Source organism: Myotis lucifugus, unplaced genomic scaffold, assembly GCF_000147115.1.
Source record: "Myotis lucifugus unplaced genomic scaffold, Myoluc2.0 scaffold_148, whole genome shotgun sequence".
Taxonomy (NCBI): Eukaryota; Metazoa; Chordata; class Mammalia; order Chiroptera; family Vespertilionidae; genus Myotis; species Myotis lucifugus.
In genome coordinates this window covers 2,145,770-2,171,172 of record NW_005871196.1, presented here as the reverse complement: position 1 = coordinate 2,171,172, position 25,403 = coordinate 2,145,770, and the positions used below count along the sequence as shown (strand labels likewise).

The window sequence follows — 25,403 nt, the reverse complement described above, 5'->3', positions numbered from 1 at the left end:
AGGTGCTCGCAGCCACCGCCTCCTCTCCGCTCCGGGTCTTCCCCTTCTTTTTACAACTGATCCTGTTGGGAATTTTTTTTTTCTAAATTGCAGCGGTGGGGGGGAGCCGGGAGGGTGGGGGACCAGGAGGAAAGGGAGAGATTAGGCAGTCATCAATCTCCTCCTGTTTCTCCCAGAACAGGTGATGCTTCTAAATTGTGATCACTTTCTGCAGGCAGCGCTGCCGCGGGAAGGATGCGAGCGACTTAGGACCGAGGACCCGAGGCGGCAGATCTGAACTTGCGGAGGATAAAACCCAAACTTTAACTGCACCAACCCGCACCTCACGCGTGAAGCAAACGACGGGTTATCTTTTTTTTTTTTTTCAAGAGAGACTCAAACTTCAGTACTTGGTCCCTTTTTTTGGATTGCTTTGGAGGAAACGGTTTGGTGGCAACGTTGGGAACAGTAAGGACAGCGTGGTAACTCTTATTTTTAAAGAGACAGATCATACTTTTTAAATGTTTGGGATTCAAGATACTTTAGGAAGAGGGCCAGCTCTGAAAGAGAAATCACTGAGCGCCGAGATGGATTCGGTCAGGTCCTGGGTCCGGAATGTCGGTGTGGTGGACGCCAATGTCGCGGCGCAGAGGTAACTAGACGGTCGCACAATTATGCTCTCAAAGTCCCTAGCTCCTTTGCTCTCCCACCGTCTCTGTATTTCTCCGTCCCCCTCCTCCCGCTCGCTCGCTCTGTCTCGTTCTCTCTCCCCCGCATCTGTCGCCCTGGCCCCGCGCGCTGGGGCTCGCCCTCGGGCATGCAGGTCGCTGCAGCCTGGGGAACACTTACCCCGCAGCTAATGCCGGAGTTTCTGCCCCACTCCTTCCCCGCAGACCGCTCTTTGGGAGGAAAAATAACAAAGTAGCATCCTACGCCTCGCAGCTCACTCCCTGGCCCTGCGAGGAGGGGCTGGTCCGGAGTGGAGCTCGGGGGCCGGAGCCGGCGGTGACGGCCGCGGGAGAGCCGGCTTCCCCGGGATGCCGGTTCCGCAAAGCCGCTGGCGAGCGCCTCTTCTGCCGCTTCTTGCCCGCGATTCCTGGAGGCCGGGAGCCTAGCGGGCAGACGGCGGCGGCGGCGAGAGGAGCCGGACAGACCGGATCAGTTTCCTGGGAAGGCGAAGCGGCTCGGAGCTCCGGGAGGGGGCTGGCTGGAGGGTCCGGGCGCAGAGCTAGAACGGTGGGCCAGAGGTATCGAGGCGGAGTGAGGGGAAAGAAGAAATCAGAGAGAAAAAGACGAAGGAGTAGCAGTAGAAGAAACTGCCGAAGAAGAGAGGCGAGGCGAGGAGCTGGCCGCAAACGCTGGCATCGCCAACCTCCAGTTTTGCTGGTCCCAGGAGCTGAGGGTTTCTAAGCGTCCGCGTGCTGAGCCGGTACACGCCTGGTCCCGAGTGCCACCCCGAGAAGACATTCTGGCTCCCCTCCTCGTCGTCACTGCTGAGCTGGCATTTGTGGTCCCCACGTCCTTGTCTGCAAGAGAAAGACACCTTACCCCACGGAGCCCACGAACTTCTTCCCACGACTCCAGCCGCCCTGTCCACTCTCCTGGTCGCCCTCTCTAAGTTCCGATGCGTTGCCTAGAAATCCCTCCTTTCTTAGCAGGCCACGTCTCCAGGTGTCCCGGGTGGAGCGAACCAGCTGCCGCCCTTGGAGGAGAGGAAGCAACACTCGAACCCCCTCCCTCGCGTCCAAGCCCGCGGCCCCGGCAGCCGCTCTCCGCCGCCGTCTGGGCTCGGGGGCTGCAGGCCGGGGCAGCAGGCAGCTCCACAGAGCCGTCCGCGGCGGGTGACCTTAGCTCCTTAAAGACGCCACCCACCTCCATCCTTTGCTCGGATCAAATACTGGCTGCAATGGGAACAGGCAGCTGGAGCGGGGCATCCCAGCGAAATGGTGCCCCTTCAAAGAGGGGAAAGTGCTCGCGCCCGGGGGGTGAGGCCCACAGAGCCAGCGCCGCGGGGCCTGGGAGCCATCTGCGCGCGCGGCCCGCCTCCTGACAAATGTTATCTGGCCGCCAGTCGGTTCTGGGCCGGGACAGGTCGGCAGGGAGGTGTGTGCACACACTCGGTGCCCTCCAGGGAGCCTCGCGGGTCCTCCAGAAAGGGTTTCGCGGTCAGCGCGTTTGGCCGGCGCCGCTCGCAGACGCGGCTGGAACGAGGCTTCCCTGGGCCCCCAGCGAGGACTTTGCCGGCCTCGTCCTAACGTGTTGGCTTCTCCAAGCTTAGCAGTTTGGGAGGCGGGTCCCCGGTATCAGGTCGATCCTTAGGGCTGGCTTCGGGGATCCCGCCCTGCCCTGGTGCTGGGCAGCTTTTCGGAAGAGCGAGGGAAACAGGAGGCGAGGCCTCTCCCAGTAGGACGCAGGCTTGGGCTCTGGGCTACCTGAGGCCCAGAGGGTTCTCACGCAGCCTTTCCGAGAGCGCTGGCGTGTGTGAGTGTGTGTGAGTGTGTGAGTGTGTGTGTGTGTGTGAGTGTGTGTGAGTGAGTGTGTGTGTGAGTGTGTGAGTGTGTGTGTGAGTGAGTGTGTGTGTGAGTGTGTGTGTGTGTGTGTGTGAGTGTGTGTGTGTGTGAGTGTGTTTGTGAGTGAGTGTGTGTGTGTGTGTGTGTGTGTGTGAGTGTGTGAGAGTGAGTGTGTGTAACTCAAGAAAAGATCAAGGAAAAGGGTCAAGTCTTCAAATAAGGAGGCGCTTATTCCCCAAACTCTGGGCCCAGCTCTGACTTTTGACCTATTCAGCGGCCACCGCCACCGGATAAAATAGGTGAGGGCGGCCCGACAGGACAAGAGCGGGGCCCGCCTGGGGGCCCGCCCGGCCTCGGCCTGCCGCTGGGCTCCTCGGGGCTCCACTTGGGCCGGACAGTGAGCCGCCGGCCGGGCTCAGCGCGCAGAGCGGCAGATACAGCGCGGCCCTGCCGCCGGCCCCGGCCCCTGCGACTCCTCTAGAGTCTGGTCTCCTCCTCTTAAGCCGGTGGGAAGGAAGGTCGGAGGGTCCAGAGCTCTTGACCTGGGACCGGCCCCTGGGCCGCGGCGGGGTGCGTGGGCGCGTGGGTAACCCGGTGTCCTTCTCTCCTCCCGCGCCCGCCGCCCCGTGTTCCTCCCGCAGCGGAGTCGCCCTGTCCCGCGCGCACTTCGAGAAGCAGCCGCCCTCCAACCTGCGCAAGTCCAACTTCTTCCACTTCGTGCTGGCGCTCTACGACAGGCAGGGGCAGCCGGTGGAGATCGAGCGCACGGCCTTCGTGGACTTCGTGGAGAACGACAAGGTACGCGCAGGCCCCTGCCCCTCCGGCGGGTCGCCGCCTCCTTGCAAAGCGCGAGGATTCCATCTGTCACATCATCAGGGATGACAGATCAGGCTCCTCACTCGCAGCCTCTCCATCCGTCGGTTTCCCCACGCCTCCCACCCCGCCGGTGCGCCGCCTGCTGCGGGCTGGCGGCTCCGGGTCCTGAGCGGAACCTGGTGCTGCACAGACCGCAGCGAGCGCCCTCCCGCGAGAGGGTAGTTCAAAGGCACCCGGGCCCTGCTGCCCGCTCCCGTGTGTCAGTTCTGTTCCACCTGCTGCTCCCGCGGAGCGGGCGGGTACCAGCGGGAACCAGAGCGCGGCCCTCCTCGCGGACACGGCTCCCACTCTCGCTCCCCGCGCACCGCTGCCCGCCCAGGCCTTTGATCTCAGAGGAAGCGAGGCGAGACGAAAGGAAAGTCTCTTGCCCTCTGAGCCGCCGTCTCCTCAGCTGCACTATGTGAGCTTCCAGCAGGAGCCCAGAGGTCCCTCTTGCCCCTGGCCCATCCCTGCAGCTCGGGGCGGAGGCGCTGGTCCTGTGGGGTAGGGACAAGGTAGCGCTTGCATATGACAGGCCCCTTCACCTTTCTGCTAAGAGAACTTGCAACTTCCTCCGGACGACACCTGGGCGGGTTGGCTGGGGACTGGTAAAGGCAGCGTTGGTGCGGTGCCCCTTTTTTGGGCCTCAGAGGGGTCACACTCCTGAGGATATTTTTAAGGGAGAGAGACAGAGGCTTGGAGAGGGTCAAGTGGCGGGCCTTGGCAAGTTTTGGCGGTGGTCCTTCAGCAGAAGCTCCTGCCCTTTGACCCTGGGCTGGGGCGGAGTGGTGTGGTGGAGGGGGTGAAAGGCAGGGGGAGGCGGTGTAAGGAAGTGCTCTCTCCTCTTTCCTTCATCTGGGGGCTCCAAAGCCAGGGATTCCAACACCGCCTGTCTTTTTAGGAACAAGGCAACGAGAAGACCAACAATGGCACCCACTACAAGTTACAGCTCCTCTACAGCAACGGTGAGCGCCCCCGCCCTCTGTGTCCAGGTGCCACACAGGCCCCTTTCAAGGAAAGCCGTTGACCTTTGTCCAGGTAGCTTGCAGGCAGTCTCAGGTCCAGGGAGAGCAGGGTCTGGGGAGGCTCGGTCAGGGCCCTGGGGGGCGGGGAGGGTGGGGGTGGGGGTGGTCTTTGCCCCCAGGACCTTTCAGCCTGTGGCAGCCCTGGGCAGCTTCCTGGGCCTGGCCCTACACCGGGGCCAGTTGGGGGGTTTGCAGGAGAAGCTTCCGGGGCCCTTACCTTGTGCCCATCGCCTCCCCACAGGTGTCCGCACGGAGCAGGACCTGTACGTCAGGCTCATTGACTCGGTCACTAAGCAGGTGAGCCCGCAGTCCACTGGGCCCCTCCTCTGCAGGGCCCCCTCTGACCTCCCCCCACCTTTACCTGCCCTGCCCCCACCCTCCACGAATTTCTGGGTCTGACTTCACATGCCCTTGAACATCAACTCGCACCTTGTTCACTATGAAAAAAATTTTTCCCCTCTCTCCTCAATTGTTCTGTTTCTTTCTGGGTGGGGAAGTGAGAAAAATGGTGAAGGGAGAAAGCAATTATTGGGAGATTTGGTTCCCCAAACATTGCCTTTTGCAAGAAATATGTTCTCGTGGGGCAAACCTGTCTATATTTCGCTTGAGTTAGTCAGGCCACAGCTTGGGGCCTGTGCTTCCAGTGGGCACACCCAATGAAGTGGCGGGCAGAGAGAGAGGAAGACGGATTCTGTGCTTGCTCTCAAGTCCCCTTTTCCTTGTTCCTCACTCCCCTCACACTTCCCTTCTTGCCCTTGCCTCCTTCGCAGCCCATAGCATACGAAGGACAAAATAAGAATCCGGAAATGTGCCGAGTTCTTCTGACACACGAAGTCATGTGCAGGTAAGAGCTGCTTTCCCCGCGGGCTTTGCTCGCGCGCTGGGCAGGGGAGCGGCCTCTGCGCTCAGGGACGCCCCCACAAGGATTTGCAGGAGGGATGGTGTGCAGGAGGGATGGTGCGCACTAGAACGTCTCCTTTACTAAAGGCCAGATTCTTAGAGCGTCTCGGAAAGGACACCCAGGACCGCGCAGGATTCCGTCCCCAGGCGTCTGGGGAGTTTTCTCCGCCCGGGACAGTTTCTGTTGTCCAGCAGGGGGGCATGGGCAGCCCCCGCCAAGTTTGGAATGGGGACTTCGGTACACCAGGCTCATTCCCACTGGGCTGGCAAGCTCGGGGTAGATTTCCAAGGAGGGGTCACGTGTGGCATTCAAGATCAAAGCACTGGAGACCCACAGTCTGGGCAAGGACCACCAGAGAGTCCAGTGGCCCATTTCAGGGGAACCCCACCTGAGGCACATGTATATGATGCCAAAGCGTTTCCTTCCTCCAGGAATGTCGCTTCTCCGACGATTTCTCATGTTGGAGGAGTTTCTTAGGTGAGGAGGAACCATGGGGAGAAAGATCAGAGGAGTTCACCACCAGTGCTGGGAGGGGTGGGAGAGGACCGCAGCCAGGAGAGCTGGGTTTGGAGCAGCAGCTGGCTTCTCCTGGCTGAGTTGCGAGAGGAAGTTCTCACGGCTGAGTTGTGTGCTGGAATTTCTGCACCTTTCCCCATCTTCTTGCAGAGACGGATCCAGTCCATTTGAGTCTTTCTTCTGCGTGACTAGAAGAAAATAAAACAATTAGAAGAAATTCATCCACACACTTATTCTTTTAACAAATGTTTATTGAGTTCCTAGTTTTTTCAGGTGTTGGGGATCCCTTCGTAAAGGAGAGTTTTCTATAAAAAGGAAACTCTTGGTAGAGGTGGTGATTTTGCTATAAAAATGTAAATCTTTGTTACACACACGTTTTTCTTCCTCCAAAATTTCTGATCGGAGAGAAAGCCTCAATTCTTCCTCGCTTTGCGATTGCTTCTGTAAATGTCTTCCAACTCCAGACGTGCCAGTTTGGGGTAATTGGAGGCCGTGGCTGATGTAGCCCGGGACTGTTTTATGGTCAGCTTCTGGCAGTGCTGTCTCCCTCACAACCCAGTCAGGAAGAAACATAACAATTTGACATGTTTGTTTTGGTTTTGACCAAGTATTAGAAAAACAAAATTTGCCAAATGCAAAGTTGAGCTCTGCCAGAGCTGAGGGGTCCTGGCTTCCTTGCCTGAGTAGCTGGGTGAGGCACTGGGCGTTGGAGTAAGCAGATATCCACTTCACCATCCCAGAGCCCCTTCATAGATCCATTTAGAAAGAAAATACAATTGCAAGATGAGTTTGCATGTAATAACTAGACTAAATAGTCAGAACACTGATTCAGGTGGCTAATTGACGGATGCTTTTTAATTTCTCTCTATACTTTTAAATGTCTTTGTTTGGAGAGATTATCTTCTTAAAAGAAAAGAAAGCCCCAAATTGGCCCATTGTCTGATGAATTATACCTCTCATTTTAAAGAATACTTGCACACCCCATCCAGTGGTATTTAAAGCTGACATTTTTATTTTTAAGCCCAATCAAATCCTCCTCATTTTATGCTGTTTAAGTAGCAGCATCAATTTTTAAAGCCTCTAGTTTAGTCTGCATTAGTAACACAATATAAAAATTTAATGTACTGTAACTTCTCTGTATTTGAGACCTGGGAAGAGATGCTCTGCTATTTTCTTTCCAAACTAGAATTTAAAACAAATATTAATTAATGGGTAAATAAATGATCCATTGGATGGGTACTGTGTGTGTGTGTGTGTGTGTGTGTGTGTGTGTGTGTGTGTAGATGAACCGGGTAGTGACAAATGTTGGATGCGATGTGTCAGTCTGAGCTGACTGATTCTGCAGTTACGGAGAAAAAGTCTCTCCTCCCACATTTTAAGAGCCCGTTATAGCATCAGTGGCTGAGGGATGAATGAGATGCCCTGTTCGCAATGGTTAGGGCACCCGGTTTCATTTGTGGGGTGAATGTTTTGGGGTTTACCTGGGAATTTCCCTGCATGGTTTCATGTTCTGTAATCTTTAGTCAAAAAAGCTCATAAATTAGCGTTTAGCTTTGAGGAAGGAAACAATATTGATATCGTTGAGAATAACTTTTTCTCCCTTCTCCAATTGCTTCTGCTCCCTTCTTCCCTGCTTTAGTTCATTTTGACAATTATTAGCAAAGAGAAATCTAGTTGTTATGTCGCTGCCAGCCACCCCTGCCCTCAAATGCTCAGAGGGTTAAAAGATATTATAATTTGAACAGAAGTCGTCTCAAGGCCTACAGCTGGCTAATAACAGAGTTGTATTGAGTGCGAGCAAACCCCACAGCTGTGACTTTTCGCCACAAGGCGCAGGCTAGACAGGGCCCTAATCAGATGGGCCAGCCGGGCAGTGGGGCCAGTGTCTTTATCGGCCAGATGGTGTGAATTTAGACACTTTTGTTATGCAATCGCAGGGAGGAGTTGGGGAGAAGAAAACAAAACAAAAGCCACCATGCTGTGCGCTTATTTGAGTTTGAAATTAGAGACAGATTTTTGAAAGTTGAGGGTTGAATTTTAAAAACGATTTTGGAGGGGAAAGGGCATATCCACTTGTCTTGAGCAGGAGTTTGCTGACTGGACACCCTGTGTCCATGGCTGGGCCTTTTCTGCTCCAGCCCCCCCCCCCCTTTTCTTTCTCTCTTCCTGAAAAATCCAGGGAAGATTCAGGATTGGGATAAAATTTCTCATTTCCCCAACTTTTTTTTCTTCTCTCTTTCCCTCTCAAGATTCCATGAAAAGATAGGGAGGATGAAAGAGGCCTGTTAACGAATTTCGAGTATTTCAGGTAAAAGGTTCTCCAAATAAGCACCAGAATAAAATAAACCAAACCAAGCCAATAGAGAAAGAGAATAAAATAAACCAAACCAAGCCAATAGAGAAAGAGCTTTCATTTTTATTCATTAGGATAAATGGGCACTTCGGAGCCTCTTCCTGGTAGTTAGGACCACAGTCTTAACCTAGGGCCAAGTTCAGTTTCCTCTTCTCTTTGTTCAATTTCCCCCCTCTTCTCTTCCTTTTTTTTTTTTTTTAAAGTCTTGTTCACTGGGAAATAATCCTAAAAGCCTTTTTAGGTAAAGAAACTGAACTTGAAGTTTGTTATCTGCGCAATTCAGGGACCCAGTTCCTTCTCTCAACTATCCACACACCTGGGCCCAGAACGATTGTTTGGGGAATGTGGTTCATGAATGTCTTCCACTCTCCACTCCCCTTTGCTCATCTTAATATTCTGGTGTGATGACTGAATGTCATTTAAGCAGCCAAACGAAGAATAACTAGGACATCTTGATGAGAATTTTTCTTTAAAAAAGGAAAGAAAAAGAAAATTAGCTTTGGCTAACCCAGAGAAATTTTAAGAAGGGCTCTAATGGGGCAAATACAGTCCACTCCTATTATTTTTATACCTTTATTTTTATAGTGCAACAGCCAAGTAACTGCCTTCTACATCTTTTCTGTGCTATTAACATTAGAGATTATACTTAAATATGTGACTGGTGGAAAAGAGAAGATTGGGTCCTGAAATCTCTCTGCATTTTCTTTAAATATCATTTCCTTCCCTGAGCCGAATCCCCACATTGTATTACACTGGCACCAGGCTTACATTTTTATCTGTTTTCTTTTCCTCCGAGAAACTCCCCATGGAAAGCAGCTGAATTCAGCTGAGCAATTTTGCAAACTTACTCAGCCTCCTCGAAATCATTCCTTCTCAAACTAAACAGATTGGTACGTTCTAGCAGTGTGCGCTCTTGGAATTAAATTGTACACGGCATCAAGCACACATTTGGGTTAGGTTGACATGCCGGAGATGTCAAAGGGGAGTCTTGGTAGAAGGCTTTAGGTAACTAGCATGGTTGGGGCTTTTGAAATTGTGTTGCTAAGGAAAAAGGTTTGCCTGAACTACAAAGGTATTCCATTGACAGAAGCCACTGAAAAAGGGGAGGTGGGAGACAGAAATGGGTGGGGGCAGGAGTTGGGAAGAAAGACACAAGCTCTGGGAGTGGGGAGAGCAGCTGGTCAGCATTTTTATTGGTGTTAATCTTGGGATGGACTGAAATTTTAAAAGTTGAGACCTAACATAATTTCAAAGGCAAAATATTGTTTCAGAAAGTCCCAGGGGCAAGCTCTGGTATTTAAGAAAGTTGAGACACTTTTTCTTTTACTTCTTACTAATTTGATTAAATTTCTTAAAACCTCATTGTACCCATTTGGTGAAAGTTTTTTTGTTTTTTTAAAACATCTTTCAAGTATATTCTACTTTCATAGAATGGTAAAATTATTCACTAAATAATCCACATGCCCCTGCATGAGAGAGATGGATTTAAAAAGTTGTAAAGTAGTTCTTTGTTTGTTTGTTTGTAATTCTGTGGAGGATCCGAGATGGTGAAAGCACTGCAGAGAACCAGAAACTAAATTTATCCCTGGGCTGTGCTAGGCCTTTGAGTTCCTGCTGCCACATGGCTTCCCTCTTTTCCTTAGCCTGTCATCACTTTTGAAGGGTGCTCAGGGAATCCCATAGCCTCCTGGACTTATACTAGAAGGAACTCTGGAGATAATCTAGCCCAACATTTTAATTTTATATATAGGGAGGCAAAACCCAGAGGGGTTAAAGAGATTAGACTAAATTCACGCAGCTGGTTTGGGACGGAGTTGGGTTAGGCACCAGAGCTCTGATTCCCACGTTAACATTTTTTCTATTGGGCCACGCCAACCTTAAGCTACAGAGGAACTATCAGGGGAAGGACCGCACTTACATGTAATTTTATTATTGCTAAGGCTTATTAGGCTTAGTCTCCAACCAGTGTGGATGATAATGCTTTTCATATAAGCCCTGTCAGGGTGATAGTCAGTGCTGGCCATGTGCTTGAGTGAGCTGAGAGGTATTCAGAAGTCTGTAGTCCTGACAAGCAGCACTAGGGCAACTCAAGGAGGTGGTGTCCCATTGCTTCTCCACCACCAAGCGGCCTTTGCCCTTTTTACATTCCTCTAGCTCTCCCACACAGGGCCCTTTGATTGGAGTGTTTTATTTCTGCAAAGTCAAAGGACCTTCTGAGTACTTCTTACCTATTGCACTTGTTCTAAGACCTCTTTGTCTCGTGCATTCTCCAGCATCATCCAGCAGGTGCAAGTTTTGGGAGGGAGTGTTTTCAAGATGGGAACTGTACATCCAGTCCCGTTTCTGTTCCATGACTTGGTGAGAAGGATTGGAGCTATAACTTTACAGCTCCCTGCCTCATTTTCTTCCTGTTTTAAAATACATGCCATAGTTCTGCTCTTCCTCCTTCATATTTAGAAAATGATGGAAATGGATGAAGGCATACATGTTTATAAAGTACACTGAGATGTTATGTAAATAAGGTTGGTAAAAATCCAGGCAGCTATTTTATACATTTTCCTTTCCCTTCTTTCTCTAAATATTTGTTAAGACACAAAGATCTAATATATATAGTCATTAAAATCATTCAACACTGAGCTGGAAATAACCTTATAGATTTTTAAATCCAGCTGTCCATGGTTCAGATTACAAATACAATTCTTGGGAAAATTGTGATTTGCTAAGAATTACCTGGTTTATAAGTCACAGAGTGAGAATTTAAATGAGTATCTCTGGGCTTCAAGTTCATTATTGTTTTTAAACATGGCCATAAATTCTGCTCTCAAGCAGCGGATAGTGAAGAGGCTACCCAGGACATACTAATTTTTGTGAACGTTCCTACATTGTATGCTTATTGCTTTTTCTTGATTTTAACAAATTTCTTTTACTTTTTTGGTTCCTTCCCAATCTACAGTCGATGCTGTGAAAAGAAAAGTTGTGGAAACCGAAATGAGACTCCTTCAGACCCTGTCATCATCGACAGGTAGGGGGAAAAAGTGATTTAAAAAAAATCATTTCCTTTATGAATCTCAACTCTGAGTACTGATCACTTGGGCTTTGTCGTAAGGTTGGTTTTATGTTACCTTCAAGGCATGATGCTAGTTCAACATGCATTTTCTTGTTCTGGTTGGCCTTACTTGGAAGAAGTCAGAACCTTCCCTTTTGAACTTAGGTCTCTAAATCCACGACGGGATTCTTTTCCAGGTGCATTTGCTTCAGCCTACTAGGGAGGGCGTGGATGGTAGGAGATGCCATCTCTCCTACCTGGCAGGGCAGGACCTCAGTCAGTTTGCTGAAAGAGGCAGTGTATCCCAAGTTAAGTGGCAACCCCTGTGTGGTGTGATTGCTGTTGGGCTTGATGACTTCCAGTTTAGATTACGGTTTAGGGGATTATGACAAGCTCTCTATTGCATTGAGGGAGATTCCTTTCTACGACAGAGGATTGCATTCTGGGTCCTGTGTTATATTCAGAGTGGATAAGATTCTTTGGGACAAGATGCTAATTCATTGAAATGTGAGTTAGGCATCCTCAGCTGTCTGTTTTTGTGATTGGAAACAGAACTTATAAACCAATGAAGAAATACCAAATTAACTTCCAGCAATCATGTAATTTTTAAGAAATCCCATATTCCCACCCCTAATTTTTTCTCTTTCATTAAAAAACGGAATAATTCCCTGTTGCTTCTTTCTTTGGGTTTTCATGTTTCTAGCCAGGTCCTGAAATGGATTGGAGAGACCACAGTCTCCAAAGTTGTTATTCCAATATTCCAGTGAATCCTCAGCTGGGAGAATGGAACCTCTGGCATTCTTCCCAGAAACCCAGCTTGGTTTCTTCGTGAAAAGTATAGCATAGTCTTAGGAACGAGGGGGCTAGAATTCTGATTCTGTCCTAGCTTCTGACCTTGGACAAAGCACTCAGCACTTCTGTTCTTTAATGGTACAGTGGGAGAAGAGTTGGAGGGTACTGCCTACTTGCCCATGTTTGCACAGCTGGTTGGAGCAGAGCTGGCACTAAAGAAACAGTTGTCCTTACCTCCTCTCACTGCCACAAGCACCTTCTCCCAGCCCTCTCTGTCCTAACTTATGAGAGTTGGGTGTGCTGATTGCATGGGACGTCCATTCCCAGCTTCCCAGGATAGCCTTGGGATCCTCTGGGGGAGTTTGAAGGATATAAGAGCAGCCTAGACACAGATCCAGTCTTTCCAGCGTGTACCCTGAGCTTTTTAATCTTCATGTAGTCTTTTTCACGAATGTTTGCTGTCCTTTTAGGAAGGCACTCTAACCTCATCATTGTTACATGTTTTCTTGCAATAAACACCCTTAAATCAGCTTTAGGAATATTGGCAAACCTGTAAATGCTCACCTTCATCTTGCAACTCGTGAGCACACATCCTAAGGACTCTGAGCTTAGCAGTAGCTCTTCCTGCAAGAAACTACGTAGAGTTATACCCACAGATAAAGCTGAATATGCTGTTTTCTGCCTATGCAATACACATGTTACAGATACAAAAAATGTAGTCTTTTTGCATCTATGGGAGAAAATATTTTCATATTTGGTGCCTTTGTTGTTGGTGCTAGAATGCCTTAAATTCTTCTGAGGAGGTGGAAACTGTATCTTGGCTGCTATATTATGGAGCTTTATGTGACTGTGGCACTTATTTTTACTGTCCTATGCACAATAAAACAACCCAGTGAAGTCTCTGTATCACTTGAAATATGTGTTATTTCCAAAACGTTTCACGTCTACACATAACATACCAAAGGGTACTGTAAATTGATCAGTATCAGGTTTTTAGAGAAAGCATTTTATTATAAACAGATGCATTTATTTGTTTTGCTCATTGTAGGTTTTTCCTTCACCAGAGTCTTGTTTTATTGCTGTTGAATGTCTTTTCGGTGTGTCTTAGCTGTCTTTCCTTCATTTGTGGAAGCATAAGTGGATGCAGCCAGGTTTCCATTTGTTGAAGGTGGGATGGGTGTCATCAGAGGTTTGGTTGAGTTGTGCAGCTGGCCCCTGGGTTCAACGCCTGCTGACTTGGAGATGTCGAGATCACCCATGAACACCAAACGGGTGCAAAGTAGTCTATTTTGGATTTTCTCTGGGTAAATATAGGACTCTCTTCTTTGCCCTTGTTCCTACAATGCCAACTAATTATCTCCTCCCCCTCCTGGCTCAGTCTGGCCAGATGCAGTTAATTTACACTGTCTCTCCCTGAGTTTTCTCACACAACAGGCACGCTCCACTCTGGCCCCAGGGAACTTTGTTTATTCCCCAGAATTGTGCCTGTTTGGGGGAGGGGATGAGGAGGCTCAAGAGTGGTTCCCCAACTTTTCATCACCCAAGACCTCTTTATTTTTTCCCTTGGTGAATCCAGGGTTTTGCAAAATTTTGCTTGCCAACCTGCAGTTAGCAAGTGCTAATTTAGTTGTAAATCCATTTTTATTAATCAAAGACATGTACCAGAATGGGAAAGAAGAATTTCATCCCAGAAATGCCCTTGATCTCATCAATGATGGACCAGAGTTTTTGATCCTGGTGAGACATGATATGTCATGTTACCCACTGACATGATAGACTTCCAGCTCAGCCAGAAAACAACTTGACCTTTCACTTAGCCCATGTGACCACATCCTGAGCAGATAATCAGTTTCTAACAGGACGCTTGAAATATAAAAAAAATAGCTTTTGCTACCTTGTGGCCCCTTAATTGAATATTATTGGATTTTACAATAGGATGCCCCCATAGAGACTTAGTTCTCCCTTTCCGAAGACTTAGCCCCAGACGGGGAATTCTTTTTCCGCACTAAATTACTCCCTGACTGATCTCTCTAGAAACATAAATTTAATTTTTACTTTTAGTTGTCTGTTCAACGTGCTTTTGTGAATTCTTGGGCAGCCACACCCCTCTCCCAAAAGCCAGGCCAGCAGCACTTGCTGTGAATCATAGCCTCAAAGTCTTTCTTCTACATAAATGTGTGTGTGCATAAAGGGGGGGGGCTTATTAACTTTTAGTGTAAAATTCCAAAAGTCCCTATCTGGGGAAAACCCAACAAAACAGAACAGAACAAAGCAAAAACAACAATAAAAACAGAATCCTTACTGTGGTCATCCACCTAAATCTTACCCATAAAGACCTGTGTGTGGTAAATTTAAAAAAAGGCTCACACTGATTTACATTTTGTGGTTTCAGAGGGAAGCTCTAATTCAACCTTGTTTTTCATGGGTTGTACTAGCTCAAACCCTCTTCTCTCTCTGGAAGCTTCTGCATATCTACAGACTCTCTGGGGCTCAGGATAACCTGGTGGTCCCTGGGAAGAGGACTGTAGGGACAGTCTCATTGATGTGAGGCAGGAAAAAGTCCTTATGGCTTCTATACTTGAAGCCCCATTAAAAGTCAGATAGGCAGGCAGGGCAGTATTTCTTTTTGAATCTTTGAAGGCTACCCCTGCCCATGTGCACAGTGGTAGGATATTTTCTATTAAAAGGGTAGTTCCAACCTATTTCTCACATGCTACATATCCCAGTCTTTTGCCTTGGGACATGGGTCTTCTATATTTCTAAGCTCTGTTCCCAAGGGGGGCCATTTTAAGTACTGATGTGTTTTTGTTCATTTTCTTTTTCAAGAAGCCAAATAAACAACAGGATAACTCTCATTCAAAAGGTTTACTCAGAAATGTTCGGTGTTTAGTTGCCCATGAGGGGTTTTCCTGATATTATCTTCCTCTTTTTAAAAAATTAATTGTGGTAAAATACACACAACGTAAAATTGGCCATCTTAACCAAGTGTTCAGTTCAGAGCTATTAAGTATATTCACATTGTGGTGCAATCACCACCATTCATCCATTTATCTCTACTCTTTCCATCTTGCAAAACTGAAACTGTCACCATTAAACCACAACTCCTCATTCCCCCTTCTTCCCAGCCCCTGGCAACCACCATTCTACTTTCGGTCTCTGTGAATTTGACTCCTCTAAATACCTCATATAAATGGAGCCATGTGGTATTTGTCCTCTTGTGACATGCTTATTTCACTTAGCATCATATCCTCTAAGGTTCCTCCATGTTGTTGCATGGGTCAGAATTTGGCCATTGTGAATAATGCTACTATGAGCATGGGTACACAAATATCTCTCTGCTTTCAATTTTTTTGTATATGCCCAGAAGTGGAATTGTTGGATCCTATGGTGGTCCGAGGAACTGCCACTGCCATACTCTTTCCACTGTGGCAATACCATTTTATATTCTCACCAACAGTGCAGGCTCTAATTCCTCTACAGCTCCACATTACTTGCTACTTTCTTGTTTTTAGATTGTTGTTGTGTTTTTATAGTTGCCGTCCTAATTGGTATGACTCTTCTTTTAGATGATGTTTTCTCCTGCCGTCATGTTGGTAGGCATCTTCACCTGATGCTTTCCCCTCTGGTCCAGGCTTCTTGTGTACCTTCCCCTGCCATCTAGCTCATCATCTTCCCGCATTCCTCTGCCTCACCAACTACCTTGTCCTACGTGCTTGAGTCCTCTTTCCTTTGGGCCATTCCTTTCTCCAGTGCATCACTTAACCCCAGGAAGAGTTATTTGTGGGATGGGAAATTCTGGAAGATAACTGTGAGGAGTAAAGCCCTGACTGACTATCCATGCATTAATCCTGCACACTGGAGTTTTTCTTTTTGTTAATTTATCAAATGAAAACTAAAGTAATCTATTCTTGATTTGTGGCATAGATTCTGCTTGTAAACCCCCTGTCTCTTTCAGCATTGAAGCAGTATCTGGATAGCTCTTGGTGAGGTTTATGTCCATAAAGCCCAGCAGATCCCTGCCATCCTAGGCCACTAAGGCTGGTTTTCATTCCTATTCATTCCCTTTCCCCGGAAATAGACAAGTCAGATATATTAGTAATGACATCTCCTGAACAAAGAATTCTATCTCTGAGAAGGATGGATAAGACCAGTACTCAACATTTACCTAACATTTTAATTGGCACTTATTGTATGCTGGGCATTGTGATAAGAAATTTGTATTAGATAATCTTAATTAATCTTCAATGGTTGCAAAAATTCTCAGTTTTACAGAGAAAAAAATACATCTCAAGGAGTTAGGTAATTTGGCCAAAGTCACATAGCCAGTTTCAGTGGTGAAATTGGAGTGTAGCCAATGTGTGGAAGTTGCGGAGAAGAAGAAAAAGCTCTCCAGAATGTAGAGTTGTTGAAGAAGGGAAAGACCTGGTGAGCATGGTCTGGAAGAACTCCTGATAGGAACATGAGAGAGGGGTCTGTTCTCTGGGAAGTGGTGGGTGCCATTTGTCCCCAGAGTGTCATTTACTCTGAGACTGTACAAACCACATTCAACTGTGTGACAGTTGAAATATCAGTTCCCAGTGTGACAGAGAGGCATCATGGTGTAGTAGAAATGGCCCTGGACTAGGATCAGGACACCTGCGCTGGCCCCAGATCATTCACTAACTTGTTCCTAATGCTGCAGAGTTCGAGAGCTGGCTCATGGGCCCTCCAATTCCCTGTCTACAAATGAAGTGCTTTGGATTAATGGGTGATCTTAACATTACTTTCCAGTTCTGAATTCTCTGATTCTAGCTGAGGGCCCATGTTTGGGTGTCAGGCATGCTAATTCATCATCCTTGCTCATCAATAATTTACAGGATCTATTAATATGTGCCTCCTCTGCCCAGACTCCCCATCTCCAGTGGAGGGGAGCCCAGTGCTGTGAAGAGTCTACAAAAGCCTGGCCCCGGGCAATTTTTTTTTTAGTGAAAATTCCATTCCCATAGGGAAGGTTTAGATTTTCTCACTGAAAACACAGATTATCTATCCAAAGTGAATGCATCATTCTTTCATATTCTTCTTCCTTTGTTTTCTGGTAAAACCTTTGCTAGTTTCTTAGTCATTTCAAGGAGACACAGGTATAGGAGAAAGGACTCTTCTACTTGCTGGTGAAGAAAAAAGTGTCCCTTTGGGTTGAAGTACTTCACTGGGTGACAGCCTGAGCCGAGTGGTCAAAACAAGCTGGAACTCCTTTGAGAAAAGGACTCTCCTTTTTCTGATTAAAGAGGTGGTGCTGAGAAGTTATGATGTTCACTTCTGTGGTCGGGTTAGTTTTTAAGAATTACAGTTACTCTACTTGACTGACCCGTCTTCCTAAATGCACAGAGCTTTTGGATTTGAAACAAACCAACTTAGTCATCCATACATTGGTTCACACCATCATTCATTGATTTAGTATTTTTTTTCTGTTGTTCAGTTATTAAGCAAATATTTCTGAACTATTCCCAGACAACCAGGGAATAGAACAGGCATGGTTCCTATTCCTATGGAGTTGACAACTGAGAAAATCATACAAAGAAATATGTTTTTACAAACTGTTAGAAGTGTTCTGAAGACTAGGTAAGTGGATCACAGACAGGTTCCAGCTCTCTAGTTCTCTGTGAATCCAAATATAATCAAAATATTTGTTCCATCAAACAGACCTTGAATATTCCATCTTCTCTCTCTCTGTACACACCATTTCTACCTGGAATACCCACCCCAAACTCTCTGCCAGTATATCTCATACTCCTTTTTAAAGACCTAGTTCTGATTTTACCCTCTCAAAGATATCCATTTTTTAAAAACATTAGTGTGTGTGTTTTTTAAGTCTTCACACAAGGATATTTTTTTAAAATTGATTTTTAGAGAGAGAGGAAGAGAGCAAGAGAGAGAAACATCAATGTGAGAGAGAAACATCGATTGGTTGGCTCTCATACACGTCCTGATCAGGGATCGAACCCACAACCTAGGTATGTGCCCTGACCAGGAATCAAACCCACAACCTTTCGGTGTATGGGATGATGCTCCAACGAACTGAGTCATCTGGCCAGGGCAAGATATCAATTTTTGTAGCCAAAGTCTTTTCAGTTGATACATGTCACATGTGCTTGCTCTGATTAGGATGTATGGGTATTAGTTTTGTTTGTTTGTTTGTTTTTACCCATTTGGACTTGCATCACATTCCCAACTATATTGTAATTCTTGAATGTTTGATACCACAGGTCATTTAAGTGGACCCTAATATTTATTAGCTATGTGATAATGTTGAGTTGTTATAGCAATACTTTAATGTATGTAAGGTGCCCACATAGTGCATGATGGCATAGGTGCTTTCAAAAAATCATAGCAATTAACAGCAATTATTATTCTGTATCTCCCCCAGTGTCTGTTCAGTGGCTTGGGTATTACAGGCACTCAGAAAATATAAGTTGGCAGGTTAATCTCAGACGACCAAACATCAAAGAGTTTGGGTAACTGAGTCCTTTGCCAGTTCATATAGGACCTTTTCTGTAAGTACTTGTTTTGTTTTTTGTTGTCATTTTTGTTAATCCTCACCCGAGGATATTTTTCCCCCAATGATTTTTAGATGATTTTTAGAAAGAGTGGAATGGAGGGGAAGAGACAGAGAGAGAGAAACATTGATGTAGGGAGACACATAGATTGGTTGTTTCATGCATGAGCCCTGACCAAGGATCGAGCCTACAACCAAGTTATGTGCCCTTGACTGGAATAGAACTTGCTACCCTTCAGTCCGAGGGCTGATGCTCTAACCACTGAGCAACTAGCTAGGGCTATAACTACTTGTTTTTGACAACTGCTTGGCATCATACTCCCCAGTGGTAGGTAGGTATAAAATAATTCCAAGAACAGATATTTAGGGTTGGAAGGCAGAATGAATCTATTTAGTCACTCAATATTAATTTTTTATATATTTTCTTTTTAAAATTGATTTCAGAGAGAGGAAGGGGGAGAGAGAGATAGAAACATCAATGATGAGAAAGAATGATTGATTGGCTGCCTCCTGAACACCCCCTACTGGGGATGGAGCCCAAAACCTGGGCATATGCCCTGATGGGGAATCAAACCATGACCTCCTGGGTTGATGCTCAATCATTGAGCCACACTAGCCAGGCATTCAGTATTTATTGAGGACCTATTATGTCATGGACTTGCAAGGTGCTCTTAGAGATAATAAGATAGGATAGGCACAAAGTTTTCTCATCAAGAGCTTATAGTTCAGTTGGAAAAACAGAGGGCATGCCAAAATAAGTGCAATGCACTGGAAAATGTAAAAAGTGTCATAAAAGAGGTAAAGAGAAAAATTCTGGAAGATCTGAAGTGGGCAGATACTTTTAATCTAAGAAGAGGTGTACTACACCTCATCACTAGGGTGATGGCTGTAACTTGGACATACACAGTGAGGTCAAAGGGCATTCAGAGCAGGAAAGTGTGTAGGAAAATGCATGTGGAAAGAAAAGGATTTCCTAAATCTGTTTGCAGTTTTAGAAGTGTATGGATATGTGTGAAGGGGGAATAGAAGTTGGAAAGATTATCTGGATTCTGATTTTGGAAGACTTTACATGCCCATACAAAAGCATTTTGACTTTGTTTTGTTTGTGATGGGGAGACATCAAAGGGTTTTGAGTAGTGAAATTTCATGATCAGGTCAATATTTTGGAGAGAGAACTTTGAGGATGAATTGGAAAATGGAGAATGGAAGTAGGGGAACTTATTAGGAAGATGTTACAATAGTTCATGAATGCTTTTCTTTTTCTTTTTCTGGCACTTTTAGGAATTTATCAGTTTATCTGCCAAAATTTGGACATTATTTCCATCACCCTATACTACTAGGTACTGGGAAGATGGGCACAGACTTCAAATATTGTGACTTCCTATAAAAATATCCCAGGTTTTGAACTAGTTTCTTTTAACTTCGTTTGAACATGTCCTTTCTTACCACCACCAGTGGTTGGGATGTTTTCCCGGCCAAATACCAGTTGCTGGAGGTGAAAGGCCCATTTTCTCACTTCTCCATAGCCCACTTCCTTCCCCTAATACACTCACCACTCGAAAGCTTTTGCTGATGTTGCCACTTGTCCCCATGAGTATGCGTCCTTTGTTCACTGGGAAGCTCAGATCCTTTGCAAAGAACTGCTGTTGTACCATCTGGCAATCTGTGAATTTTTTAGTAGCCTGGATGTTTGTGAGAAAGGAGAAACGCAGAGGGCAGAATCCAAGTAGTTCTTGGGTTTACAAGTAGTTCTTTAAAAAAAAGAGAAAAGACCAAAACTGGTTCACTTTTTCTAGCATCCTCTCATTCAGAATGCTTGTGTAGATTCCTCTGGATTAATTCCCAGTGAAAATCAGAGGGCCAACTGGATGTATGGGGCTACTTAGAACAGATGATGGTATGCTTCAACTTCCAGCTTCTTCCTGGTAAAATTTCGTGATGTGATTAAATAGCAGATTTGCCAGGAAGTGGACGAGTCAAGAGAAGAGTAAGAACAGTGCTCTGAAATTGTGCTATGCTGGAAATAAGAAGTAGATATTTGTTTCTGGGAAAGGTAACTCTTTCCAGAATTATGTGACTGGTTTTCTGGGAAACAGAAGACACAGAGCTTGGGAAAGATTGATAAGACTATGTGTTCATCCAGAGAGAACCTTCTAGAAACAGTTATTTTCTTTCTATTTCTATTTGAGCAAATGGGGATGGATAAGTTCTTCTAGGCTTATTTTTGACTTGGCTAAGAGGCTAAGAGACAAGTGTTTGGGAAATAGGATACATATCCCAAGTTACCCAGAGATGACTTATAGATTTAGGGTTCTACCCACTAAAACTTGACTAGATTATTTCTTGGTTGTAAGAATAGTTCTTTGTTGCTTTGTTCTTCACGTTTATCTAGAATTGCAATCTGAAGGAGCATTTGATTAGAGAGGAAAGTGGCTGGGTGGCAAAGAGGCTCAAACCAAGTCAGGCAGACCAGACCCAAATCTACAAGGAGTCAGCATTTCATCAGTCTGGGCCAGGTAATCAATTAAATGAATGTCCTCCACGAAGTTTGGTTCTAAACTCAGTCTCCAGTGAAGGCAAACTTTCCCAGATCCCTCAAGACCACCAGGAAGCCAGATCTGGGGAGAAAGGCTGCAAATGCTCCCATATAACAGGAGCTTTTGATAAGGAAATAAGGGAGAAGTTCATAATCCCACTGATATGATGGCAGGAATGGAAGAATTTGCAGGGATGGAACCACTGGGTTCAGGCCAGCTCTTTGAGGTTAACACCTCCGTATTTTATGGCCCATAGGATGCCGGGACTTTTAAAAAGGAGAACTCACAAAAGGGCGGTATGTTCACTGTACCTCTGAATGCCGTTACCCACATGTAATCCCTCCAGTGAAGCATTGAGGTGGGTCGCTATGGAGACAAAGGAATATCTTTTTTGTTTGTTTGTGGTCCAGCTCTGCACAATTGCATGGGACATTTTCCTGATTAATTTAAAGCTATGCACAGGACTCACTTTAGTTATCCAGTGGGGCTGTCATCCCACATTTCAGGTGAGAACACGAAATTGAAGAGGGGTCATGTCAAAGACCCAAATGGGATTAGAAACAAGATCTCTAGTTCCCAGGACAAAACTGAGATGGTCTCTGCAGGTAAGGGGCAGGATAAAAGGTAGCATTCACATTGAATATGTTGTGGCTGAACTGCAAAGCTTCCCCCCCTCTTTTTTATTGATTTTTAGAGAGACAGGGAAGGAGAGAGAGAAACATAGATTTGTTGTTCCACTTATTTATGCATTCATTGATGAATCATTTTTTGTTTGTTTTGTTAATCCTTACCTGAAGATAGTTTTCAATTGATTTTTAGACAGAATGGAAGGGACGGGGAGAAACAGAGAGAGAAACATCAATGTGAGACACATCGATTGTTTGCCTCCCACATGAGTCCTGACCAGGGCCGGGATCGAACCCAGGACCCTTCACTCTGTGGGCCGACACTCTATCCACTGAGCTAAACTGGCTAGAGCCATTGGTTGATTCTTACATGTGCCCTGACAGGGATTGAACCCATAACCTTGGTGTATGGGAACAAAGCTCAAACCAACTGAGCTACCTGGCCAGGGTTGAACTGCAAAACTTCTGACTGGACTGCTGCCTGTGCCATGGGTCATGCTGATAGCCTTTTACTTCACATTAAGCTGCAATTTTGTACATGGCCAGTTTCTCCTGTGGAAAGGCTTTGTCTTACTTCAGAAGTAAGGTTGTACATTGAACACAGATTTATGACATGTGGGTTGAGTCCTTGAAGTGGCTGTTCTTCCTGTAGTGTGATAATGACTGTAGTAAAATCTGGCTTCAGAGCTGGGTTTGACTACTCTTGGCCCACGCACGCATTCACCCATTCATTCATTCTCATGGATCTGGAGTTGCCGATTTAGCAAGTAAAATTATAGGATGCCCAGTTAAGTTTAAATATCACACAAACACGAATAATTCTTTTTAGTACAAGTGTGTTCCAGTTAAATATGATTTTCCTAATAAACAACAAATACATTTTCAGGATAAGCCTTTCCCATACAATATTTGGGATATACTTACACTGAAAAAATTATTTATTGTCAGTTTGACGGGGCCATCCTGTATTTTATCTGAAAGCCCTATCTGAATCCTGGTTTCTTATCTGAAGAATAGGGAAGCAAGGGCTGCCTCACAGCCTGGGCGGAGAGAGGTGATGTGTGAAAGAGCCTGAGCCACTGGCCCCAGAGCTAATTAGCAAGCCCTCCTTTCTTCCCTTTTAGTGTTGTTGTTTTTCCTTTCCTACTTCATGTGGTAGAAATCATTTTCTGGCCTATGTGGAAGTTGATTCACACTTAGGAGATTCATTTGGACCGCTGTTAGGTGAGCAGAAATACCAGCATTTTTTTGTCCCCTCGTCTTTGCCAGTTTTTCTGCCCAGAACCCCCTCCTCAGGTTTCTGTCTCCTCTCTCTCTCTCTTTTTGTCACCTCTCAGTGCCTTGGTCTCATGCTCTGTCTAGACCCTGTTTTATGGACTTGTCGCCTCCCCTATTGCTTGTGCGTAGTGTCCACTGTCTGTCTCCTGCTCACTTTCATTCTGACTTCCCTGAAAGCCTTTGTTCAGCATTCCCAAAGTCTCTCTCTTCAGCGCCTCCAACATGTGGGATTGTTTAGGCCCAAGTGATAAATTGCGCGAAGTTAGAGGTAAAGGGGAAGCTCCCCTCTCCCAGCTTGGTCTTGGCTGACGTTTGAACAAGAGCCAGACTTTGCTTCGATTTAACGCTAACAGTCCACTTGATGCTTGCCCAAGTAAATGTAGAGTGGCTAATGCGTTTTATCATCCAGATGTTGAATCACGAGATGAAGGATAACTGCACTGAGACATATATCCAGGTAATTTAGTGAACCTGAGAAAAAGAAATTTAACTTTGAAAGTTTGGTTTCATGTCCAGTCAACCTATTTAGAAAAAAAAAAAAAAGAGGTGGCAGATACCTGCTGCCCCACACTTGTCCCCATCTCCCTCTCTTTCTTTTGTTCACCTTTCTTTTTACTTCCTGCCTATGGTTTTAGGGTCCCTTGCCTTGCATGTCTAGTGGGACGTCTACCTTTGATTCCCTCACAGGCAGTCAGAAACGTTTCCATGAGCAGCTCGGACCCTATGCCTTTCTCCTCACTCCTCCCTTTTTTCTTTTCCTTCCCTGATGAAGAATGAAGTGCTGGCTTCACTGTAGGTGTTCTGTTTATAACTCCGGGCTGGCGGTTTCCACTTCGAGTGGAGTCCATTGAGCTTGTAAATTGTGTTGGATCAGTAAGCCCATAACGAGACCTCCAAACCCAAACACTGCGAGTCTGCTGGGATTTTATTGTTCCTAAAGCTTCTTCCCTGGGGAGGGGTAGAGTCATTAGGTGTGCACTATGTTTAATATTTGGTCATGACAGGAAGCAATAATTTTCTATTTTTACAGTGGCTTCTGAGTTTTTAAAGCGATTGTCTAATTCCTATCACTGAGACTGGAAGCAAACTAACCAGACAGTGAGGGAAGCCGTGTGTGGTTTTGGTTGGGACTTATCTTGTTTAGCATTTTCCTCTCTCCTTGCCTGACCTTTGCCACCCGCCGGCTGGCTCCTGTTAGGTAGATACGTTCCTTCTCTAAGGAGTAGGTGGGTTGTGGGATTCTCTTCGAGAAGCCCTCCCCTGTCTTTTAAAACATTTCCATCTTTAGGTGAGAGAAGTTTTCAAAATTGGCACCACCCTAAAAACCCATGCTTCCCTTCCTTAGCCCCCGGTCAGACAGGTGGCTTTGAGAATGATATCCATTCTGAAGATTTCCAGTCTAATCCAGCACAGCGGAAGCCTCGAGTCAAGGTGTAAGGTCTCCTTGCTGCATGGGGGGGAGAGAGGCTCTGGCTTAGAAACTTCTGCAACAGGCCCAGGTTCTGCACTAAACCTAAGTATCTGGAGCCAAAGCAGAAAGAGCAGTTCGGTGAGCTTACATGATTTCTATCAGTTGGGCCAACCTGTGATGCTGGGTGAGAATTTCCGAGGGCACGGCTCAGCTGCTCCCACCCATATCTGTAAAGGGCCATGACTAGTAGGTTTCCTGATAGGTCCTGAGGCCAATGGTCCAGTGACTTCTGGATGCTAGCCTGCCCTGCCAACAGAATTTGTATGTTCCTGGGACCGGAATGCTGGGATGTGAATCCCAGGACAAGGAGGAATGAGCAGGACGCCAGTTGTTTTGAGACCTATTTCATTGTTAGGACATCTTGGTCTCTTCAGCGTGTTTTCCCCTAGTAGGGAACTTAACACGAGGCTTCAGCGACAGGCTTCTTGGAGAGGCACAGCCTCCCCTTTTTGGAGTTTTACAGAGCGTAGTGGGAACCAGCTGGGCAAAGTGTGTCAGAGAAAGCGGCCGTGCCTGACCTGACCTGCGACGCTGTGGAACCGACTCTCAGCTGCTCGTCAGATGTGATGACCTTGAGAGAGACTTCCTGAAGCTCCCTGGTGTCTGCAGCCCAAGCTTGTTGCGCGTTAGAGAGTTCCAGGGAAGGCCAGGAGCCCTTGGCCTACAGAAAGCCCAACCGAGGGAGTGAATGGAAGGCTCTCCTTTCCAAACTGAAAATCATGTGCCCCTATCCTCTGAAATGTTACACGTGCAAAGGGAAGGGATGCCTAAAAGCTTGCCAGGGTTTTGGAATTCTTACCCCCCTTTTATTGTTTTACCGTGAATCTCTTGGCAGTCCAGGGAAACCTATGGATCAATAATATCATTGGGGCTTGCCTATATTAAAGCGAAAGGAAATGCTAAATCTCTGTTAGTGGTAAGCGAAAATAAAGATCTAATGTTCACTCATCCATGTTCGAGGTCCTCTTCAATCTCCAAACAC

General features: G+C 46.4%; 1 protein-coding gene across 3 annotated transcripts in view; it reads left to right on the top strand.

Annotated features, from left to right (window-relative positions):
- The first annotated feature begins 237 nt into the window (after positions 1-237).
- Positions 238-25,403, top strand: part of EBF2 (early B cell factor 2) — a 192,930-nt gene continuing 167,764 nt past the window's right edge. For 2 of the 3 annotated variants that reach the window (XM_006095016.3, XM_023759118.1), the window contains exons 1-6: positions 238-631; positions 3,131-3,287; positions 4,246-4,309; positions 4,611-4,666; positions 5,140-5,213; positions 11,093-11,161. In XM_006095016.3, coding sequence (XP_006095078.1) covers positions 501-631; positions 3,131-3,287; positions 4,246-4,309; positions 4,611-4,666; positions 5,140-5,213; positions 11,093-11,161 — 551 coding nt within the window. In that variant the 5' untranslated portion in view covers positions 238-500. The remainder of the gene's footprint in view (positions 632-3,130; positions 3,288-4,245; positions 4,310-4,610; positions 4,667-5,139; positions 5,214-11,092; positions 11,162-25,403) is intronic. The other variant, XM_023759117.1, reaches the window with a different exon arrangement.